This window comes from Dromiciops gliroides, chromosome 1, assembly GCF_019393635.1.
Source record: "Dromiciops gliroides isolate mDroGli1 chromosome 1, mDroGli1.pri, whole genome shotgun sequence".
Taxonomy (NCBI): Eukaryota; Metazoa; Chordata; class Mammalia; order Microbiotheria; family Microbiotheriidae; genus Dromiciops; species Dromiciops gliroides.
The window spans coordinates 543344647-543368272 of NC_057861.1; the positions used below are offsets into that span (position 1 = coordinate 543344647).

A 23626-nucleotide genomic window follows, 5' to 3' on the forward strand; every position below is an offset into this window, starting at 1 on the left:
TGGACATTACTTTTGAAAGTATTCATTTTGGAATACTTGTTGGTTTTTGCTTTTTATAAATATGGAGAGCATTTAAAATGGGCTGCGTATGGATTACTGCAATCAACAACTTACAGTCCATTCTGTAGAGGTTTAGGAGGATAATAAAGTTTAGAAGGATTCTATATTCGATATAATTAATATGCCTCCTATCCCAACCCACCAAGTGAACAACAGAAATATATATCGCAAACAAAATAATTAAGAACCACTGCCCATTTCAATCTAAGGTATGAATATTCTTTTCTCATCAAAACAGCCTTCAAATTGAAATTTAAATACAGGTAGAGGGAAGGTGCCTTTTATGGCCCCAATATTGGATTGTTCTCTCTAGTCACAACTTAAAATTTTTTTGTAGTGAAAGACATATCTAAAAGACAAATCAATCTTGTCAACTTTAAATGGTACAGCTGTGATTTCCAAAGGTCATTTCCACATCAGATGGTAATAGATATTGAACATAACACTTCACACTTCCCATGTTGGTGTCTGAGAGGTCAATGAACAAATAAAATTCATCTTTTGGAAAAAAATAAATATAGTGGAATGCAAGTGGAATTGAAGGAAAAATATATGATCTACCAACTGCCAAGTAGCACAATTTCATTGTAGACACAAAGTTAGCAATTTCAAAGAATTCTTGAAAATAAAAAAGTTTGCACTTATTCCTGGTTGTAAACAACCTCACAAAAACCTCACTTTTGGAACTACTCCAATTGAAACTACACACTGAATTTATTAATACAGCATTAAGTTTCTTTATGTAAAAAAATCTTTGTACATAGTAATAAAAAAAAGATAAGGCAAGATGCATAAAACAGAAATCCGCTGGTTTACTTTCCTCTGTGTTCTTACAGAGCCGCTGATGACTATCTGCAATAAAAAAGTTGAGTTTCTGATTTTCTGTCTCAAGCATCTTATGCCTTTGTTTATGATAAGAATTCTGTCCAAACATCCTGAAGGACAGATGCTGGCGATGGTCTTTGGCACTTACGCTGGCAAACTGAGCTTCTTTCCCTTGAGTACTGCGAAGAGAGAGAAGAAAAAATATAAGAAAATGTCACAATATTGAGATGATATGGTTCTCTAATTTCATCTCTCTTCTCATCCCTAAAATTTGAGAATATATCACATTTTGATTATACCTAATACAACATGAGGAAGAAAAACAGGCCTATAACAAGTGAGAAGTAGAGTCAATTAAGTACTTCTGAATATCAGAGTATAAAATAGGAACTAAAAGCTATTTACTTGGCTACACACTGATTCTGAATAACAGAAATATCTAAGTTTAAGATACTCTAATCTTGCCACCTCTTTTCTTCTCACATGCCTTAACTTTCACAAGTATTAGAAACCTATTTAAAATCTATTTAACTGGGAGGCAGCTAGGTGTCGCAGTGGATAAAGCAGCAGTCCTGGATTCAGAAGGACCTAAGTTCAAATCTGGCCTCAGACACTCGACACTTACTAGTTTTGTGACCTTGGGCAAGTCACTTAACCCTCACTGCCCTGCCCCCCCAAACCTATCTAATTGGCAGATTCACCCCAAATTCTCTCTCTCTTTCAAACTAGTTCAACTTTATGAGTTTATATAACATTCAGAGAGTGAGAGTATCTGTCAGAGACACTGAACAGTCCTATTCCTAAGGCAGAGAATGAAACCTGTGATTGCATTGATATAGGGAACTACTGAGAATTCAGATCTATCAATTAAGATCAGCAAGTACTTTCTTTGCACATTATAGTCTTAGAGGTGCCTCAGGTACTGAGAAGTTGAATGATTGGAGAGGGTCACAAAGTCAGTAGGTTTCAGAGGTAGGACTTAAAACCAGGTTTTCCCAAGAGGATGTTCTCTATTCATTATGCCATCCATCAGCTAAAGCTTATTCCCTCAGAATGCATTTATAAATAGTTTAATACTAAGTATATAAGATGCCCCACAATTCTTACCTTTTGTAACGTACAAATAGAAGAAGTCACAGTAGAGAATAGTTTGGACCACGCCAGCAACAACAGCTATGAGGTCAAAGAAACCCTCAAAATAGTAGCGCCAAATCCAATTAATTAGATACAAGGCACGGTAAAGACCAAGGAAGAAAAGATAATGAGTAGTGATGGTCTCGGCTTCCCCAGTTTTGCTGATCATAAAGAGTTGTGGGAGGATGGCAACTGATTCAAGGTAGATTGAGAAGGTCCACAAGATCTGTAAAATAAGTTAGCCAACTACAGTTAGGAGACTAATTATCACTACAAAACAGGAAAGGTATCCATGCTTTATAAATTTTTGTCCCAAATGAAGATTACAATAGTCCCATTTCTGTGGTTTTAATTCTAGGCTAAACATAATATCTTCTTACGTGAAATGCACCAATTTTCTATACTTGATGGATCTGTGAGGGAGAGTCAACCCTTTACATGGGCAACATGAAATCCTTACTGGTTTCCCCTGTTCTTGATCACATTACCTCCCAAAACTTCTCTCTCACTACTTTTCTTTTTTCTTTTAAAATTTATTTATTTATTTAATTGTTAAGCCTTTTTATTTAAAGTTTTGAGTTCTGAATTCTATCCCTCCCTCCCCTCTCCCTGAGATAGTAAGCAATCAGATATAGGTTACACATGTGCAATTATGTAAAATATGTCCAGCATATAGATCTTGAATGAGCATCATCATTTACATTAGACATCTTTGAGGTCAGGGACTATGTTTCTTGCCCTTCTTTGCATCCCCAGATTACTAAAGGACTGTCTCTATCTGAACCCCACTGAACAACATGAGAACAAGATGAAAATAACTGTAGTAGTAGTGATGGTGGTGGCAGTGGTACTAATGGTGGTAGTAGTGGTGGTGGTAGTAGTTGTAGTAGTGGTGATGGTGGTGGTGGTACTGATGGTGGTAGTGATGGTGGTGGTGGTGATGGGGGTAGTGATGATGGTAGTAGTACTCACTACTTTTCTACAAGGATCAGCCCAGATTTTCTTTTTCCTACCATGACAACCCAATTTCATTATTATTTTTTCAATCTCTAATATTAAAAAAAAAATACAGCCAGTGTTTGTGATAAAGACTTCATTTCTAAAATATATAGAAAAATGAATCAAATTTATAAGAATATAAATCAAGGAATAGTCAAAGGATATGAACAAGCAATTTTCAGATAAAGAAATCAAAGCTATCTATTGCCATGAGAAATGTTCTAAATCACTATTAATTAGAGAAATGCAAATTAAAACAACTCTGAGGTACCACCTCATTAGGTATGAACCTATCAGATTGGCTAATATGACAAAAAAGGAAAATAATAAATGTTGGAGATGTGGAAAAATTGGAACACTAATGCATTGTTGGTGGAGTTGTGTACTGATCCAACCATTCTGGAGAGTAATTTGGAACTGTGCCCAAAGGGATATGAGGTTATGCATACCCTTTGACCCAGTAATACCATAGGTCTGTATCCCAAAGTGATCATAAAAAAGGGGAAAGGACCCACATGTACAAAAATATTTATAGTAGCTCTTTTTGTGGTGGCTAAGAATTGGAAATCAAGGGAATGCCCATCAATTGGGGAATGGCTGAACAAGTTGTGCTATATGAATATGGACTACTATTGTGCTATAAGAAATGATGAGCAGGCAGATTTCAGAAAAACCTAGAAAGACTTAAATGGACTGAGTGAAGTGAGGAGAACCAGGAGAACATTGTACATAGTAAAAGCAATACTGTGTGATGATCAGCTGTGAGAGACTTAGCTCTTCTCAGCAATGCAATGATCCAAGACAATTCCAAGGATACTCATGATGGAAAATGTCCTCTGCACCCAGAAAAAGAACTGTGGAATCTAAATGCAGATTGAACCATACTATTCTCACTTTTTTGTTTTTTTCTTTCTTGGGGTTTTTTTCCCTTTTGTTCTTATTCTTCTTTCACAACATGATTAATGTGGAAATATGTTTAATGTGATTGTACAAGTATAACCTATATCAGATTGCTTGCCGTCTTGGGGAAGAGGGAGGGAGAAAAATTTGGAACTCAAAATCTTATAAAAATGAATGTTGAAAATGAATGATATAAAACCAAAAGGCAGTAATTTAAAGAAAAAAAGATTCACTTTACAATTAGACTTTGGGTATAACATATAATTTTATTCAACAACAGATTCTCACAGTCAGTAGTTTTAGAGAAAATATATGTATTACCCTAAAATCACCCTGTTCCTCAGCCCATCTCCCCTCCCTACTCCTCCCCCTCAAAGTCCCCAACAACCTCTTAACTAACCTCAAGTGGAGAGAAATCATGATTGACTAGAAATGACAGCCCTCCAACAGGAACTACCAAAAACTCCACTCGGAATGTGTCGTGGTTTCCATCATACGTAGCCTTAAACTTCATGTAGATTAAGTACACAGTGGCATATGCACAAGCAATGTAGATAAGCTAATAAACAGAAAGTAAAAATTAGAATGTTAATAATTTGTACTCTAAGTCTTTCATCTATTCCCTTCACAAAATATATGTGTAACTGAAATGTATTTTTTCACATCATTTGAAACTATAAAATATCAGGAAAAAAATTTTAAGTTGAATTTGCTTTAGAAAGTAGTGAGTTCTTAAACGAGTAGAAAAGTATTTCTTGGTTTATCCTTTTCTGGGTATGGGTAACTTAATTTATATGTTAAGCTTTATAATATTAAATAGCACCAATTAAGATATGTATTGGTTGAACTCTGGACTTTCAGAATGATAAACCACCACTCTTTCTTGTGATCTGAATATTCTTTTGGTAATACTAAATCACATGCACGAATAACTTGAAATAACTATTGTTGCTCTTAAAGGTATAATTTCTGCAAACATCCACACATCTAGATAGTTGCCCACTTTCCTGAAAATTACATTGTTTGTTTGTCCTCACGTATGTGTGTATATACAATGTGTATGAGTTCTGTGTGTGTGTATATATACACATATGTATACTGCAAGACAAAGATCAACATTAAAGGAAGCTATTTTGTAACAACTAGCATCTCACATAGTAAAACATACCCAACAATACAGATACATATTCAGTTGTGTATTAATTAATATTTAACATTATTTTAAAATAGCTATTAGATCACATATTACAGAATTATTAAAAGCAAGAAACATATTAACTTGTGGTCTTAGCAGCTCTCCCCTTGGTTTTACATGTGTCTTGGTTTAAATAAGAATATATTAAATTTTCCTTATTAAAATGTTCTGAGGTTTAAAAAAAATTTTTTAATGTATTTAAGTTCAAAATAAAATTTTAAAGTGTTTAAAAAATTCCAGGTCACCAATTCTCAGATTATTATAGACTGGGATTATCTATATAAATATTTTGCTTTATATTGAAACACTATTTAGACCACTGAATACCAACAAAAGGGGTATCTGTCTAATATTTTTGGTTGGTTGTAATCTCCTGTTTACTTTCCAAGACTGTCAAGAGGCAAAGATGAAAATGATTCCTTCATCTGTTTATCTTTTAATTTATCTTCTTTCTGGCTGGAATGAAGCTTTTCTTCCCCTCTGCCCTATACCTGATTAGGGTTTTAGAGAAAGGGAAGGAGGTAAGTCTCATCAGTGATTATCCCTACAATAAAAACCAACCCTGCTGGAAAGACCAAGATGTTGACTTTACAGAATTATTTTTAATATTTGAATGATCTGTGATTTTATCAGTGTAGGTGCTCCTTCTAGAGAAGGATTGTACTTCCTCTATGACTTATGAGAGGGTCTTTCAAGAATTGCTGTGGTGATGATGAATTTTTCTGAATTTACCTGGGTAGTTCTTGGACAAAAGACAAACAATTCATCACTGGACCCTTACTCAGTCTTTTTTCCGCAGTCTGTTGTTACCTATTAAAAACCTAGTATTACCTTCACGTTACAATAAGGCCTCTCATGTTAGAAATTCAGTGAACATAATTTTTTAACATTCTTAAATACTAAGAACAAATTAGTCTCTTTTACTTACAAACAAAATATATTCAAATTGGTTAAGCAAAAATGTAACTATTCTGTGATTTAAACCAGGGACGTTCTAGTAAAGGTAGAATGAACAATCAACACTATTATATCAGGCAATAGTAGGGTGTGGTAGAAAAAGTGCTGGATGTGGGAGTCAAGAGAAATTTGGGTTTGAATCCTATCTCCCAACTTTTTCTGGTCATCTGGTCACGGGCAAGTCACTTTAACCTCTTTAATTCTTAGATGCCTCATCTATAAAATGGGGATAATATTATGTGTAGTTCTTACCTCACAAGCTTATATAATCAAAAAAGCCAATCATACAAAGCACTCTGTAAATCTTGTTGTGCAACAGAAGTGTCAGCCATTGTTACTTTTTAAAATTATGGTGATTAAAATGGATCTACACTATCTAGGGAACTATATATCTTGCATGCTCGGCAACAACAAAGATAGCTGGAAGAGGCAGGCCAGTGGTGGAACTGTTTGGATGGAAATGTAAACCACTAGCATAAGATTGTTACTTCTGGTATCTGGTGGATCTGTACACTATTATTCTATTGAGTGATGGCAATTCCAAATGACTGAACATGGGAATATTAAACTCTTTAGTCATAAAGAACTGTCCTTGGTTATCTAGAGTTTCTAATATAAGTTTATCAGGGTCAAGGGCAGCCATGTGGTGCAGTGAATAAAGCACAGGCCCTGGATTCAGGAAGACCTGAGTTCAAATCCAGCCTCAGACACTTGACACTTACTAGCTGTGTGACCTTGGGCAAGTCACTTAACCCTCACTGCTCCAGCAAAACAAACAAACAAACAAAACCCCACCAAAAAACAAAACAAAACAAAAAAAGTTTATCAGGGTCACAAACTTTAATAAGCCATTAGTGAAAATAGAATCACCATTTACTTGATGCACCATTATCTACACAGCCTTAATTTTACTCTTCTCAATTCCTTATATATCTTGGTTGGGAATCAAAATTTTATATTTCCTTCTGCCAATGTAAATTCTTTTGTTGTTTTGTTTTTATGGGGCAATGAGGGTTAAGTGACTTGCCCAGGGTCACACGGCTAGTAAGTGTCAAGTGTCTGAGGCCGGATTTGAACTCAGGTCCTCCTTAATCCAGGGCTAGTGCTTTATCCACTATGCCACCTAGTTAACCCCTGCCAAGGCAAATTCTAATTGATACTAGTACTTTTGGCACAAAAATAATCTTACTCACATGCATGTAAATTTGCAAGGAGTTTGTACTTAGAAAAGCACCCAGGAGCAGCTAGGTGGCATAGTGGATAGAGCACGGGCCCTGGATTCAGGAGTACCTGAGTTCAAATCTGGCCTCAGACTTAACACTTACTAGCGGTGTGACCCTGGGCAAGTCACTTAACCCCAATTGCCTCACTAAAAAAAAACAAAAAACCAAAACAAAACAAAAAAAGCACCCAATGGGTTTGTTGTTGTTGTTGTTTTGGGGGGTAAGGGGAAAGCTAGAAATCCTTGACAATTAGGATTATATAACTTAGTGACTAAGACCTAACAAACTGCAGAAAATTAAAATTTATTTTACATACACCTCAAATCTTGCAATCCTGAACCTTGTTGGTTACAATTTGGGAAATTAAAAAGTAGAATCAAACAAGAAAAGTACATTCAAGACTTGTGGGTTCTATTTATTCAACAAAAAAAATTTCAACCGAGGAAAGGGGAAGAAATTGGAATAGAGTCTGCACAGAGTTGCACAGGTTGAGAGTGCAAAAAAATTTCTGACTTCATTCCCTCGTTATATATCCCCTTCCTCGGTTCCTTAGATAATATAATTTCCCTCTATGAACAACAACAAAAATAAAATGTATAGCTCCTTACATGGAGGGGCATCTTGAAGCTTAAAAAGGCTTAAATCTTTTGAAAACCTAGAATGAAAGTTTAATGTATCTTAACTACTACCTATTTTTTCTGAAATAGAAATCAAATATCCTGGGGCCAGCTAAGTGGTGCAGTGGATAGAACACTGGCCCTGGATTCAGGAGGACCTGAGTTCAAATCCAGCCTCAGATACTTAACACTAACTGTGTGACCCTGGGCAAGTCACTTAACTGTCATTGCCCCGCCAAAAAAAGAAAAGAAAAGAAATCAAATATCCAAAACAACTGTATCAGTTTCCATTTATACTTTGTCCAAGTCATGAAATCATATTTAAGTATGGCCTTATGCTTACAGCTAAACACACAGTGAATAACAGCACACTTTCATATAAATACTTTTATAGTTTATAAAAACATTTTCCTTATAACTACCCCATTAGGTAGGCAACAGAGATAGACAAGAATACAAAAAAGAGAATATATTATGTTTGCAATAAGCATCGTTAATTAGCATATTATACCTTCATAGATGTATTATACAGTGAAATAAATGAAGTGAAGAGATCCAGGTAACGAGTAGTGAAGACCAGTGCAAACAGAAGCTGGCTCTTCCCCGAAATACCTAAAGAAGCAGAAGAAAGTATTATTATAAGAATATAATATGCTTTAAAATATCTGTAGGTGAAACTGTGGGCTGGGTTCACAGAAGAGAAAAAGAAAAAAAAAAAAACCCTGTACTTATTAGTATTAAGTGACATTCCCAAGGGAAAAAAGTATACAAAGTAATCACTTTTTTAAAAACCCAATATAATAGAACACACAGATATGTATATATGGGAGAAAGGAGAAGGTATCGAGCATTTATATAGAGCCTACTCTGTGCCAGGCACTGTACTGACCACTTTACAACTATTACCTCACAACAACCCTCTGAGGTAGTTGCTATTAGTACATGAATTTTACAGTTGAGGAAATAACTTAACAAAGGTTAAATAACTTGCTCAGGGTCACACTCTCTTCTGCAATGTTAGCAAATCTTGCTTCTTTAAGGCTATATTTGATTTTCAGAAACAAGAATTCATTTGGAATCAAGTTTGGTAAATGAGGCAAACAAGAAAGTAAAAAAATGAGATGTACTTACAAAATATAGTAAAGTTAGTTTTACTATATGGCTTACAAATTAGTTCTTAAGGCATACATAGTGTGTCCCACAGATATACCAAAAGTGACAGCATTGTTGGAATAAGCATATAGCTTTTCAAGGGGATCACTTTGAAAAAAGAAAACACTCATCTGGATTTGTAAGTTCTAGTATGTTCGTTCTCACCTCCATAACCCTAGTGATCATCTTATAGTCTGTTGAGCTACAGAGACTGTCAGACTGGAAATAGCAAGATATAAATGACTGATAGCCAGGTATAAGCCAGAAAGGCAGCATTACAGAGTCAAGAGAAAACAGGCCTCAGAGTCAGAAAGGCATGGGTTCAAGTTACCCCTCTGACATATATTATGTGACCCTAATGGGCAAATCATCTCATCTCTCAGTAACCCAGGTAGCTCTCTAAGGCTACAAAGCTGCGAAGCAGTTGTCCAGCTGCTTTGGTAGGCAAGAGTTTCTCCCTGGGAGTTCCCTATGAAATGCCAGGTCCACTAAAAGGGAAAAAAATACCAATTATCTAGAACTGAAAGGTAGTAGTTGTGCTTATTACCTAAGCTGTTTGCTATCCAACAAAGTTCACAATATGAAGACAGTACATCCTGTATATTAGTGGTAACCTCAGAGACAGCATGGTGAAGAGGAAAGAATGATGGATCTGATGTCAGGAAACCCAAGCATGAATGCCATCTCAAGCTTTCACTAGATGTTATGATTGTGTGCAAATCATAACCTCTCATAACCTGTTTCCTTTCGCAAAATGAAGATGTTTGCATTATCTACCAAAGAGAATTTGTTGCAAGGTAATCTCTTTACATACCTTGAGTAAGTGTGAGTTATTAGCAGTTCAAACAGTGTGCTTATTAGACACTGATAATTTGACATTTATGTGACAAAGAAAATTACACGTAGGATCTCAGCATAAGTGCAACAGCACATCCAAACTGTTCTATTGTAGAAGGTAGTATTATAAAAAGCACAATATCAGAGCTATGTCACTCACAAGGATCATCTATTGGAGAATCAAAGCTAACAGGAAACTAAGAAATCAAGTTCAACTCCTTTATTTTATAGAGAAACTAAAACCCAGAGAGGCTTGACTTGAATAATGACTTGTACAAGGTCCCACTGGAAGTAAGTAACAAGCTGGGATAGACCCAGATCTTCTAATGACATACTTGTTTTTTCTTTCCATGATACTACACTGTCTTTTTTCCCAAACCCCAGAGGCTAATAATGCCCCATCTCTAGTGAACTGGCAAGTGTTTATGTTATCAGTGAGGAAAAGGAGATGTTCCATACAAACCCAGCCTATCAATTTCCTCCCTCCTTCCAAAGTAACTAAAATGTTTACCATTAACTGAATGTATCAATTGATGGACAAAGTATGGATAAGAAAGGCCTAAGTATACTGAAAAAATGTTGCCTTCACCACATGATAAATGTTATCAACATATGAAGCTGTGACATATATGCAATAATATCATTACATTCTAGCTTTCTCTGTAAAAATATATCCCAAGTCAATCACAACTAAGTTTATTTTCCGCATATTTGTCCTTTCTCTTTCACCATTTAATTTGGGTTTAGATACTCCTATCACACAGATACCTATCTTCACAGGACAATATTTACCTAGTTTTAGTAACAAGCACTGTTAACAAGTCTTTTGGATACTACCTTCCTAGCTATAAAACCATTTTGCATATTGTCATTTTTTTCATAAGAGATTTAGAAATTCAGTTCTTTTCTTCCTTGGTAGAAAAACATAATTACAATGTTTGAGATTGGAGGATGACGAGAAGCTAAAAAGTAACTAAATTGTTAGTCACAGGATGACAAAGCATGGGAGAGAGCTCAAACTTCTTGTCCAATCCCCCCAAAACCCAAACAATTGCTGTCCCTCAAGCTAGGCACTGGGGTCACCAAGACAAAAGAAACAGCTCATGCCCTCAAAAGCTTACATTCTATTTGTGGGAACAAGAAGAACCTAGAAAATTACCTATAGAATAATCTAGCAGAAAGAATCTAACTATAATATAAAGGACAGTTTTAACAATAGGATTGAGGGCAAAGAGCAAAATGAAAGCATTTGAGAGGTGGAGAAAGGAGAAATGTAGCATATTCCACTCATTTACTTAAAAAAAATTAAATGTTGGGGCAGCTAGGTGGCACAGTGGATAGAGCACCAGCCCTGGATTCAGGAGGACCTGACTTCAAATCTGAACTCAGACCCTTGACACTTACTAGCTATGTGACCCTAGGCAAGTCACTTAACCCCAATTGCCTCACCAAAAAAAAAAAAAAAATTTTAATGTTTTATCAGAAAACTTAAATGCCAACAACTATAGTTGCTTAATAATTATTTATATCTTAATTGTAATGAAGTATCAAAACTTTTTTTTTCAATTTCTCCCTCTCAGTCCTATTGACGATTCTTTGTTTATCCATTCTCATTCATTTTCCCTCATATTATCAGTGTGTACTCCATTCTTCCAGTGTGGCTTTATTTAATTTGCATTACTTCATAAAAGTCTTTCCAGATTTTGTTGTATTCTTCATACTTTATCCAACTTAATTGCTTTACAAGATTCCAATACATCAATGCACCATAATTTATGGAACAATCCTCATATTGAAAGACATTTAAGGGAACAGCTAGGTGGCGCAGTGGATAAAGCACTGGCCCTGGATTCAGGAAGACCTGAGTTCGAATCTAGCCTCAGCCGCTTGACACATTAGGCTGTGTGACCCTGGGCAAGTCACTTAACCCTCATTGCCCCTCAAAAAGAAAAAAGATATTTTTCAGTTTTTTGTAGCAATATACAATGCCACTATGAAAATCTTTGAACAGTCAGCTTTTTATAATTTGTGATAATTCAGAGTATAATGCTAATAAAGGGATTAGTGGGTCAAAAGGAATTATTTTTGTATGTTATCATTATTTTTGTAACCTTTACCACATGCTGCCAGACTGCTCTCCAGAGAGATTCTATAAGTTTCTAATTTGATTTTATCATTTTAAAAAAGACATAGGATCCTATTCAACAAGTTTTAAAAATACACTTAAGGGGGCAGCTAGGTGGTGCAGTGGATAGAGCACTAGCCCTGGATTCAGGAGTACCTGAGTTCAAATCCAGGCTCAAACACTTGACACTTACTAGCTGTGTCACCTGGGCAAGTCACTTAACCCCAATTGCCTCACTAAAAAAAAAAATACACTTAAGTTCTCTACTATGTCCACTTAAATAAAAAATGGAGGAAAAAAAAGCAGAGGAAAAAGAATTGAAAATCCTATGAGGCACAATTCCAACAGAGTTGCTAATAGCTAGTCTTGGGAGGAGGGCGGGGGTGAGGAAGGGCAGGCAATCTCTAATTTAAAGGGAGGTTTCCAAGACTTGCTACAAAAATGCTTTATTTCCTACTCAAGTTTTGAAGCATAAGCATTCTTTTTAGTTTTCAAATGAGAAAACGCTGACTTCTTGCTCTACCAAGCTGGGAAATAGAGGCATGCCCACATAATTTTCTAGAGGAAAAAAATAAAATTATTTAATAGATTAACAGCCCCATTCGTAGCCTTGTATTTTGTGGTTTTTGCAATTATCAGCAGATACAGTACTGCTTCTGAGCATCAGGTATTTAGTGAGTCAAATCTGGGCAAGCTAGTTTGAAATTCACCAACCCAAACCCTATCTATCCTTTGCAAAGTATAACTTAAATGGAAGTAGTTTGTCTTAATTTCTGAGCCAAAGAATTAATAAGCAGCCAAAGTGGAATTTCTAGAATATAGGAGAAGGAAGTGGCAGTGGTAGTGGTGGTAGCAGTGATGATTTGCCCTAATCATGATTGGAGAGAGGCGGCCTCTTCATCAGACAATGTTCCCTAAGGAGCTCATAAAACTACAGAAAGTCTCTAGTAGGTTTATATACAGTATTGTAGTACTTTTTCTTTAGCACTTTGTTTGGATTTCTCCATCTGCCCAGAATGCTGACTGGCTAATGGCTAATGGTAGATTTTTTATCACACACACACACACACACACACACCTCTCTCAAGTACATCAGTAGTCATATGAAGTATATGACATAGCTGAGATTCTTTGGAAGGACAACATCAAAGAATCTCTCTCTAGGGAAGGAATGTGGCAGGTTAGAATGGTTCCTTTAAAAATTAAAGCACTGTTTTCTGTCAATGAGACATGCTAAAAATATCAGCAAATAGTTATAATTTCATACATACTATAAAAATGTAGTAGTTACAATTAAACTATGTTTACTCTATAATGTTTATATGAATTTTAAATTTAATTAATTTTTCAGGTTAAGGTGCAACGCCACCTTAACCTTGGGTTGTTAAATCCAAATTAATTTTGAAACTTAAAATACCAATAGTCTTTTATGAGGTTAAATCAAATTTAGCAAAAAATGTGTATGACAGTATAAGAGATTTGATTGTTGTACATTAAATTATACTCCAAACATTACTGGTGGAACATAAAATTATTGTGTTCTTTAGAACATTAATAACATCCTTTATGTCCTAGGAAAACTTGGTTTTACAACAAAACTTATTAAAACTCTAAATGCATTTTGTATACTAAATAGAGAAAATGTCTGCATTACTTATGAACCTAGGGTACAGGGTAAAACTGATGATTCATTCAGCCTCATGTGTTGGTGGTCTGATAGCCACTTCAAAGGATATTATTCTTAGTACCTATCATGAAATAACCAGCAATTTTTTGTTGATTGTGATGAAAATACCTAGAGAAATCATTACTTCCAAGGAATTGAGAGAAGGTACCAAAGCCATGGTGAAAGGTAAAAAGCAGGTCTACTGCCTAGGACTTAACATGTAAGGGACAGTGGTGGTGGTAGCATACACATGGAACAAGCAAGGGGCACCCTAAAAAATGTTTTTTAAATGCCCATATTTTAATGCCATCAAATTCCACTTTTCAACATGTAAATCTAATTATATGTGTGTTATGGGAAAGGCTCAAAGCTTCTGATGGTCAAACTTTGCCTGGGGCACAAGAGTATCTTGTGTTACTAAAAAAGTGATGCAAAAACCTTCAAACCCCTGTATTAACCAAAACATAAGGTACTTTTAGTTTATTTTTAATATAAAAATAAACATTTAAAAATACAACATACCTCATTCTCAGATATGAAGCATAAGAACTCAAATTTATAGCAAATGGCACTGCAGATCCTTTCCCGAGTTGACTTATCAGAAGTTACAGATATTTGACCTCAAAAACTGAACCTTCAGAAAGGGAGGAGGAACCCACATTCATGGGGTGTGGTGAAAGAGATATAACAAAAGGACTAAAAACATATATTTTCTTCTAATTTAAAATAAATTCTCTTTTTTGAAAAGCTTATCTGTTATTTAGAATCATCTTATATGGGAGCCAATTTAGTATCTGCAGACCAAACCACCATAGTTGCTAAGTGGGATTCTAATTAATTTTAGTATGACCCATATGGGAAAGGTAATTAATAGCTAGAGGGCTGGAGCAAGTATCTGACTGATCAGTTTCCCCATATACTATATAAACTATGAGCTATTGCAATGTCCTTTACAATGCTGAAAATGCTAATTAAGAGTAAAATATCCAGGGGATTATAAAAAGAAGCTACTGAGTACATGATAAAACCTTGTTCTCCATAAATTTTCTGAGACTCTACTTCTTACAGTAATAGTTTCCATCAGTGGTGTTAAACTCAAATAGAAACAGATCCTTGCTGACAGCTGCATATTGACTTGGAAGACCACAAATTAACATTATTGATGTTGTGTTGTATTTTTATTTATTTCCCAATTACATTTTAATCTGGTTCTGGCTGGACTTAGGAGTTTACCCTCTAGTTTACATAATAGCAGTTCAAGTTCCACAGCTACATTTTTGACATTCAAGATAATAGAAGTATTGTACAACAATGTGAAGAAAACTATAGTTTCAGGACCAAGAAATACTATATGAATACCATTCTCAAGAAGACAGAAAGCACTGAATTAGGCAAGTACTGATCGTCACTCTTATTTTTTAAAGTGAGTTTGACTATAACTTAATAGACAGGAAATGACTGGTAATAAACTAATTCTGTGTTGTGAATGTAACCAATTTTAAAAAGGTCTAGTCTCAAGATCTCATAAAGTGGTAGAATCCAAAAGAATGATAAAGATAAGCAACCAATGTCATTTTTACCCCAAAAATAGAAATTGAGAAAGTATCAGTAACTACCAACCCATATATACCTTTCTCATCTCTATAAAAATCTTAAAATCCAACATGTATCAAGGGTATACCTCTATGAATCTAATTTGATTGAAATATTCATATAGGCAGAAAGATAAACTTAAGAGTAAGGTAAATCTAATTTCAAATCTTCCCCCCTTCGCCCCCCCAGCAATGAGGGTTAAGTGACTTGCCCACGGTCACACAGCTTAGTAAGTGTCAAGTGTCTGAGGCTGGATTTGAACTTAGGTCCTCCTGAATCCAGGGCTGGTGCTTTATTCACTGTGGCACCTAGCTGCCCCCCTAATTTCAAATCTTAACACATACTAGCTGTGTGACCCTAGGCAAGTTTCTCAGACTCTCTGTTTTCATCAGCAGCAAGAAATGGGCATTTTAAGAGCATCTACTTGAATGTTTTTGTGAGGATCAAAGGAGATGACATATATAAAGCACTTTGTAAACCTTAAAACACTATATAAAAAGTGCTATTATCTATTAATATCTATTAATATATTATATATCTATTAATATTCCATGTAATGAGCTAGGATCTGGCAATACAAAGGAAAAAAACCAACACAGATCCTGCCTTTCCAAGGTGCTTATAAGGGGGTTGGGGAAGGTTTAGGAAACAGCATGCATATAAATATACTACAAAGGAGAATATGATAAAGAAAAAAGAGGGATACAAAGTTTCTTAAGAAAATCAGCTGAGGCTCTAAATCAAAGCTTCTTAAACTGTGGATTATGATCCCATATGAGGTCCCGCCACTGAATGTGGGTGGGGAGAGGAGTCATAAAAAATTTGGCAACAATAAAAGGTTATGTATACCTATTTTATGTACTTATATGTAAACATTTCTCAAGCGAAAAGGGGTTGTAAGTGGAAAGTTTAAGAAGCCCTGCTCTTAATCAGAAAGAGAAATGCATATTAAAACATGTCAAGGTTCACCCTACACTCATTAAATTGCCAAAGATTACAAAAAACAGAAATAAGGGATAGCCAGGTGGCACAGTGGATAAAGCACCAGTCCTGGATTCAAGAGGACCTGAGTTCAAATACAGCGTCAGACACTTGACACTTACTAGCTGTGTGACCTTGGGCAAGTCACTTAACCCTCATTGCCCTGCCAAAAAAAAAAAACACCCCCCAAAAAAAAAAGACAGAAATAGTTAATCTGGAGGGGCTGTGAGAAGACTGCTGTGAATTTTTTTAAAAGGCAGAACCAGAAGAATAACACACACCAGAACAACAGTATAAATGAAAAAAAAAAATCAGCAAAAAAGCTTGTGCTCTCTCTTCTATACCACATATCCTCCTTCAAACCTAGGGCTTCAGAGCACCACCTAATCCACCTAGAAATGAAAGTAAATTTTAACCAGAGAAGTTTCATGTTTGGTTATGAATTCTTCCCCAACCACAGGTCAGAAAGGTACCTCTACCTATGCTCAACTGAATTGGTTTTTTATGTGAACTTTTATACTGAGGTTGCTTATGTGAGCAAAATATTTAACAAAGTCTTTCATGCTAATTTTGTGATAACATGGAGAGATGTGTTAGACAAGAGTATAAGTAGATTTGGAACTGGTTAAATGGCTGAACCCAAAGAGCAGTCACTCATTAAGAGCTTAGTGTCAACCTGCAAGGTCTTTAGTAGAACACCAGAGACATGTATTTGCCCTATAGTTTTACATTCTAATTAGTGACTTAAAGACACTGATGGCATACTCATCTAATTTACAGAGAATGCCAAATTAGGAGAGCCTAGCACATTTTGGATGACAGGACCTAAAAAGATCTTGACTGGTTAGTACAGTAGGATAAATGTAAAGTCCTGCATTTTAGGTTAAAAAAAAAAATCAAGTTCATAAATACAAGATGAAGAAGGTTTGGCTAAATAGCAATTTAACAGAATGGCATGGGTAGAGAGCCAATCTCAAAGCAATGAGGACCTGGGTTCAAGCAACACTTTTTGAACACATACTTGCTGTGTGACCTTGGGCAAATCACCTAACTTTTCAGTGCTCTAGGGCAGAGATGAGGTCTGTAAAATGTAACTGGGAAATGTTTAACAAAAATAAAAATACAATACAACATAAGTAATGTTAATTTGTTTTTAAAAATTGATATGAAACCTCCAGGGCTCCTTTATTATAAATCACCGAGAAAGTGCCAACCAACATTATTAAGAGAATTTCCTGAAAGGGAAGGAGGTAGCCCTTTGATAATGAAATTATAAGTCCAGTCCCCAGGCCAATCTAGGTGCCTCAGTGTACTTCAAGTTCAATATGAGTTAAGAAAACTAATACAATCTTAGGTTATATTAAAAGACTAAGTGCCTCTAGGACTAGGGAGGCAGTAGTCCTACCTGCCTAGTAAGACCATAAGTGGAATACTGAGTTGAGATGATTTTTTTTTTAAATGGGGCAATGAGTACTTAACCCAGGGTCACACAACTAGTGTCAGAGGCAGTTAGGTGACGCAGTGGATAAAATACTGGCCCTGGATTCAGGAGGACCTGAGTTCAAATCCAGCCTCAGACACTTGATACTTACTAGCTGTGTGACCCTGGGCAAGTCACTTAACCTTCATTGCCCCCCAAACAAAAAACAAACCAAACCCCCCCCAAAAAAAAACAAAAACAAAAAACACACACTAGTGTCAAGTGTCTGAGTCCAAATTTGAACTCAGGTCCTCTTGAGTCTAGGGCCAGTGCTTTATCCACTGTGCCACCTAGTTGCCCCCAAGTTCAAAGGATATTGATAAGAGTCTAGGAGAAAGCAGCCAGGATGATGAAAGGCCTTGAGTTCATGTCACCTGGGGATCTGCTGAAGAACTGGCAGTATATAGCTTAAGGAGAAATAACCAATAAGGGGGAATGTTAGCTGTTGTCCTTCATTTGAAGGAATGCTATAGGAAGGAAAGAATAGACTTCTGGTTGGCTAGAAGACAGAACTAGGAACTTTGAACCAGGTTGTTATAAATAATCAGTTTTTTGCTTCTCTTAAGGAAAAGCTGCCTAACGATTAGTTGTCCAAGAAAGGAATATGCTGTCTTGGAAGGTAACTCCAAGTAACATTGGGCATCTTCAAGGAAAAGCTGGGTGACCACTTGTGTGTGTTGTACAGACTTTTCTTGTTGAGGCATACACTGAACTGCATGGTCTCTAAGGTCTCACCCAACTATGATATTCTGTGGAAGAGTACAAGAATGACTCCTAATATTGTACACCTCAACCTTTAGAAGCTCAGCTATCTTAGAGAAAATAAGGAAATATCTCAATAATCTGTCACTAAATAAACAAAGATGGATAAAACAAGTTAACATTTTAAAGAGATATTTCATTCATTTTATTGACCTATGTTCACTTATATGAGATCTTCAATACATAAATTTAAATTCAACATTTTGAGTTACTAAAAGTTTATAACAATGATGAACTTTTGTTTCCCATTTTTAATACAGCAACGACAGGCACACCCACAAGAAAAAACTAAGTATAAAGAAAAAGTCTTTAAAACAACCTGGTTTTGATTAGACAGTCAAGAAAATACAGACACCAACAGTTGAATTGTTTATGCAAGAAAAGTCCAAAATGGTTTACTTTACTCAAACACTTGTGAAAGCAGTTTTTTTTTTCATAGTACTTGTGAGAATAGTAATTTTGAAGCAACCAGAATAGTTTGTCTATGTCAAACACTGAACAGATGCCAGAATTCCAACATAAGCCTGGACTTCAGGACTTTCAAAAGAGATTAACTGTCTTCTCTGAACTATCTGAGAAATATACTATGTATAATGCTTCCTCTTTAAAGAGTACCTAAATAATTTTTAAACTTTCATACCAGGATAACAAAGAATAGCAATTCAACTTTTTGTTCACAAAGGAAACCATGTAACACAATTTGATATTTTTTAAATCAACCAAGGAACTCACATTAAGAAACTAAAATGATCAGGAAACTACCTATTACATTTCAAGTGTGAGAATCTCTATTATATCTTGAAGTCTTCCAAAAAGATTTATAATAGAAAGTGGCTTAGTTCTACACTAACACTGTATATTATTTACTTGTGAAAACAACAAAAAACATAACAAAAACATTCACTTATTCTTTTCCTTTCTGATTAATCTAGCAGCTGCTAAAATATAACATTTCCTCAATTCTCCCAACCCTTTAAGTGAAAACAGTAAACAATGGGAAGAGGGGGGGAGAACTTTTGAATCTTTTAAACTAATACAAGGGTTCCTTTAAAACTATAAAGTAGCACCATGTTTCTTAACCCCTAAAATTCTTCTATGCCTAAAGCTCCTATGCACTTTTTAGTCTAATATGAACAGTAACAAATAATGCAAACAGGCTCCTCCTATTTATGAAATATACTTACTTCAAAGGTCTTTCTGTATTTGGGAGGAAAATCTAAAATGTGTGATAATAAATCACAGGGGTCATATTTTCAAATGAAACAGAAGTCTAGATATATATTTTATGGAGTAAAAAAAAAAATTAAGGAGAATCTCTTATTTACAGCCTAATGCTTAAACTAACATTATATGATTCATAAGGGGTTATACCAATGTATAAGTTTAAATATCTAGAGTAAAGCAGAAGAATAACTCATTATAAAGCACCAAATATTCTGGATAGCTGAAACAATAAAAACTTCTATTTTAATCATAGGCCATGGAAATCTTTCCAAAATGTCTAACATACTAGCAAGAATTATGTTCACAAAATACCTAATGTAGCAATCATTTCTTCATAACTCAAGGTTTGATGCAAATACATATATATGTATATATCTTTCTACTGTGCTGCACTAAAATATCTAATTATTTAAGTATCTAAGTCTATTTTCCTCTAAATTAAAAGGCCCTAGACCACTGCAATTTTTCTTAGTTGTGTTTTTTGTCAGCTAGCAATTATCACTGCCCTCAGTGGGCATGACTAGAGCAGCTCTTTCCCCATATTAAATTGCTGCTTCTAGTCTTCTGTGAGACTGGGAAATAGATGAGTCTTATTAGAATTATCTATAAGAGTATGTGGTAGCAAAAGGAGCTCTCCTATGAGTAACAGGGACAAATTTTTATTCATGAACTTTGTAAAATATATTTTGGTTAGCCATATACTTTTTTTGGGTCTATTTTCTGATTCATGATTCTCTTTATTTGATGAAATTACTAAGAGCAGAGTTTCAAATAAGTGAATTATTAGTATATTTGTGGGGATTGAAGGGGAAAATGAGGTAAAGAGGCACTTAAAAAATACTGTGGTCCTGTAGATCACGTTGAAGTCCACCTTTCATTGCCTCAATGAAAACATTCATGACAATACTCAGGATACATCAATTTCGGGAAAAAAATGTACAGTATTTGTCAAAAGTTCAGTGACTCCTGGGGGAAGCTAGATGGCACAGTGGATAAAGCACCAGCCCTGGATTCAGGAGGACCTGAGTTCAAATCCAGCCTCAGACACTTGACACTAACTGTGTGACCCCCATTGCCCCACAAAAAAAAAAAAATTCAGTGACTCCTGATAACTATGTGTTGATAATTGTGATATAAAATACTTATGTGTTTTTCAGCATTTTTAAAATACAAAGAGCCCTTCAGTTTCAATGGCTAACAGAATTCCAAATTTCCTCTCATCTCAATTTGTATGACAGGGAGTAAGTCGTTCCAAAGAATGTCTTCACAAAATTTACCAAGCTTAAGTGAAGAGTTTAGAGACTTGGTCACTGAGCAATGTGAAAATGACTCTAATAGAACACTATGTGCTATGAATTAAATACAAAAAGTGGTTTTAATAAAGTTAGTTATTAAATGAGGGTGTATATAAAATCTGGTTTAATCCATAAAGCATAAACAGGATACTAGCAAATTTACATAGGGTTTGTTCACCCCCACCCACACAAACTAATCCAGTATTTCTGCACATGATATTCAAGTTTCATTCACAGAAGTTCTGAAACCGAGTTTATTAGTTTTTATCTTAACCCAAAAGGTAAGTACTAAGTCCTTGAAACCAGCAGGGACGCTGATATCATGACCTCTTCCAGCAGCATCCAGTGATTGCTACTGAATCCACCACACCTTCAAATAGCTGCCACGTCAGATGAGGCCAGGAAATGCAATCGAGCACCCATCCTTCCAACGTGATTCATTGATTCACAATTTTCGAACTCAGATATGTAAAACCTCTCCAACTCTGAATCCCCCCCAAATAAAAATCTCCATCCGTTCACAAACATAACGGATACACATGAAAACTTATGGGGGGAAAAGTCCCGGAGGCTTGATTTCCGAAGTTCGACTAGTCAAACAGGCAAAGGCCTGCAAAGTGCAGAATCAGCTGTATCTGTAACTTCACTCCCACAACTCTGAACCCATCATCTGAGATTAACCGAGTGCCTGGACATCTATCTACACATTCTGCAAAAAGTTTAGCTCACTTCTAAGGTGTGCAGAAGCTACTTCGGTTGAACAAATTCGCCAGTGCTATCCTTTCCTATGAAACTTCTCTGTAATTTTCCCAGACTGGAATCCCACCCCCCTTTCCCCACTCTCCTGACCCCCCACCTCGCGCCATCACCCGGTACTTGGATCAGGAAAGGGCTGGGAGAGCCACATGCATCAGGGTAAGGGGAGGTAGTGGGAATTCGTATTCAAAACTTTCTTTCCCTTCTAGGAGTCCAGATTACTAGACAGCCTTGGCTTCTATGCGGCAGAGGCTTTCCTGACTGTAACCCGAGCCCCTAACCCAGGGAATACACGAAACTTGGCCCTTCCCCACCCGGGCAGCCAAGCCCCCAAAGAGGAGCCTTCCAGGGGAGAAAAGGTGAGAACAACCCCGGGAGCTGCAAAGGATGATACAGCTCGGGCAGGACTCAGGAGAGAAGGGGGAGATAGGAATGCCGGGGCCGCGCACAAGTACGACGTGGGGCCACATCCTCCCCTCGGCCTCGGGAAGGGGCAGGGGGACGCTTTTGCGAGGAAGGGGTCGGCGGAGGTGAGACTGCCCGAGGGAGCGCCCCCACCACCCGGCCGAGGGGGACGGAGAGTAAGTGCAAGAGAGACCCGGGGACCAAAGCACGAAGGGACCGCTAACCGACCCGGCTGTGGCCCCCTAACCCCCTGGCGTGCCAGGAGGCCGCTCCCGGCCCCCCGGGCCTCCCCTCACCGGCGCAGGAGCGGGTCTTCCAGATCTTCAGCAGCAGGATGATGATGGCCGCCAGGTGGGACAGGTCCCCGGTCAGCCGGAAGATGTTCATGGCGGCAGCGGCAGGAGCGAGCAAAGCCGGGGGCGGGCTGCGAGCGAGCGCGGCGGCGGCTGGCGGGACGGGGAAGGGACGCGGCGGCGGCGGCGGTTTAGCTGCTGCCCCTAAAGAAAGCGGCGAAAATGGCGAGATGAGGGAGCGACGTGGCCCGGGGACGTGGCCGAACAGCCAGCGCCGCGCCCAGTGTAGTCTGGGAAAGGAGAACCGACCCTCCCCCCCCCCCCGCCCCTGCTCTGAGGGCCACGCCCCCTGCCCGCCCTAGACCACACCCCTTAAGGAGCTCTCCCACGGAGAGGGCGCTTGCGCACCGAGAGCGTCTCTGGGGATCCATGCATCCTCTTTCTACCTAGAGTTTCTACCGGATTGCCAGCGCTCTTCTTAGGAGGATTTTGAGCTCCCTGCGTTGTCATCTTCTAGGTTTTGTTGCAGAGCAGGGCAGGAAGTCATTTATGATTCGGCTCAAAAATTGGGGAAAATTCCGCAAAAAAAAAAAAAGAAAGAAAGAAAAAGAAAAAAAATTGGGAAAAATTACTCGAGGGCTTTCTCGCTTGTATTCTAGTGATGCTGTAAAAGAAGTCTTGAAAGATCTTTTGATATTCTGTGCTCAGTTGTAAACTCCCCGAGGGGAAGGAACACCTCCCAACCCATCACAGCGCCTTGTACTATAGTCTGCACAGGGCAGGCACTTAAAATATTTTTTTGGCTAACTAGAAAAGTAAGTCTTAAAGAGCTACTTAAAAGAAACAGTAATAGCGTAGGTAGAAATAACAGGCGTGAAAACACATATCTAACTGATATATTGCTTGCCTTCTCAATGCGTGGAGAGGGGAGGGAGAGAATTTGGAATTAAAAAGTTTAAAAAATCAATGTTAAATACAGCTATTAAAAAAAATAAAATACAGGCAATATTCATTTTAAAAGGAAGCCCGGTATAGAGAGAGGACTGGCGTTGTCAAGACCTAGATTCAGAGGAGCATAGTTTCTGAAGGAGTTCCTAACCTGAGCTTCCTAAAGTCCATGGATAGAATTCAGAGGGTCTGTGAACTT

The 23626-nt window shown here is 37.0% G+C and overlaps 1 protein-coding gene across 1 annotated transcript; it reads right to left on the reverse strand.

The window, feature by feature from the left end:
* Positions 1 to 827: 827 nt before the first annotated feature.
* KDELR2 (KDEL endoplasmic reticulum protein retention receptor 2) lies at positions 828 to 22762 on the reverse strand. Its single transcript, XM_043975256.1, has 5 exons — positions 22483 to 22762; positions 8422 to 8522; positions 4319 to 4477; positions 1993 to 2245; positions 828 to 1064 (listed from the first exon to the last, which is right to left on the reverse strand). The coding sequence occupies exons 1-5, from the start codon at positions 22571 to 22573 to the stop codon at positions 1030 to 1032; spliced, it is 639 nt and encodes a 212-aa protein (XP_043831191.1). The 5' UTR covers positions 22574 to 22762; the 3' UTR covers positions 828 to 1029.
* Positions 22763 to 23626: the final 864 nt, after the last annotated feature.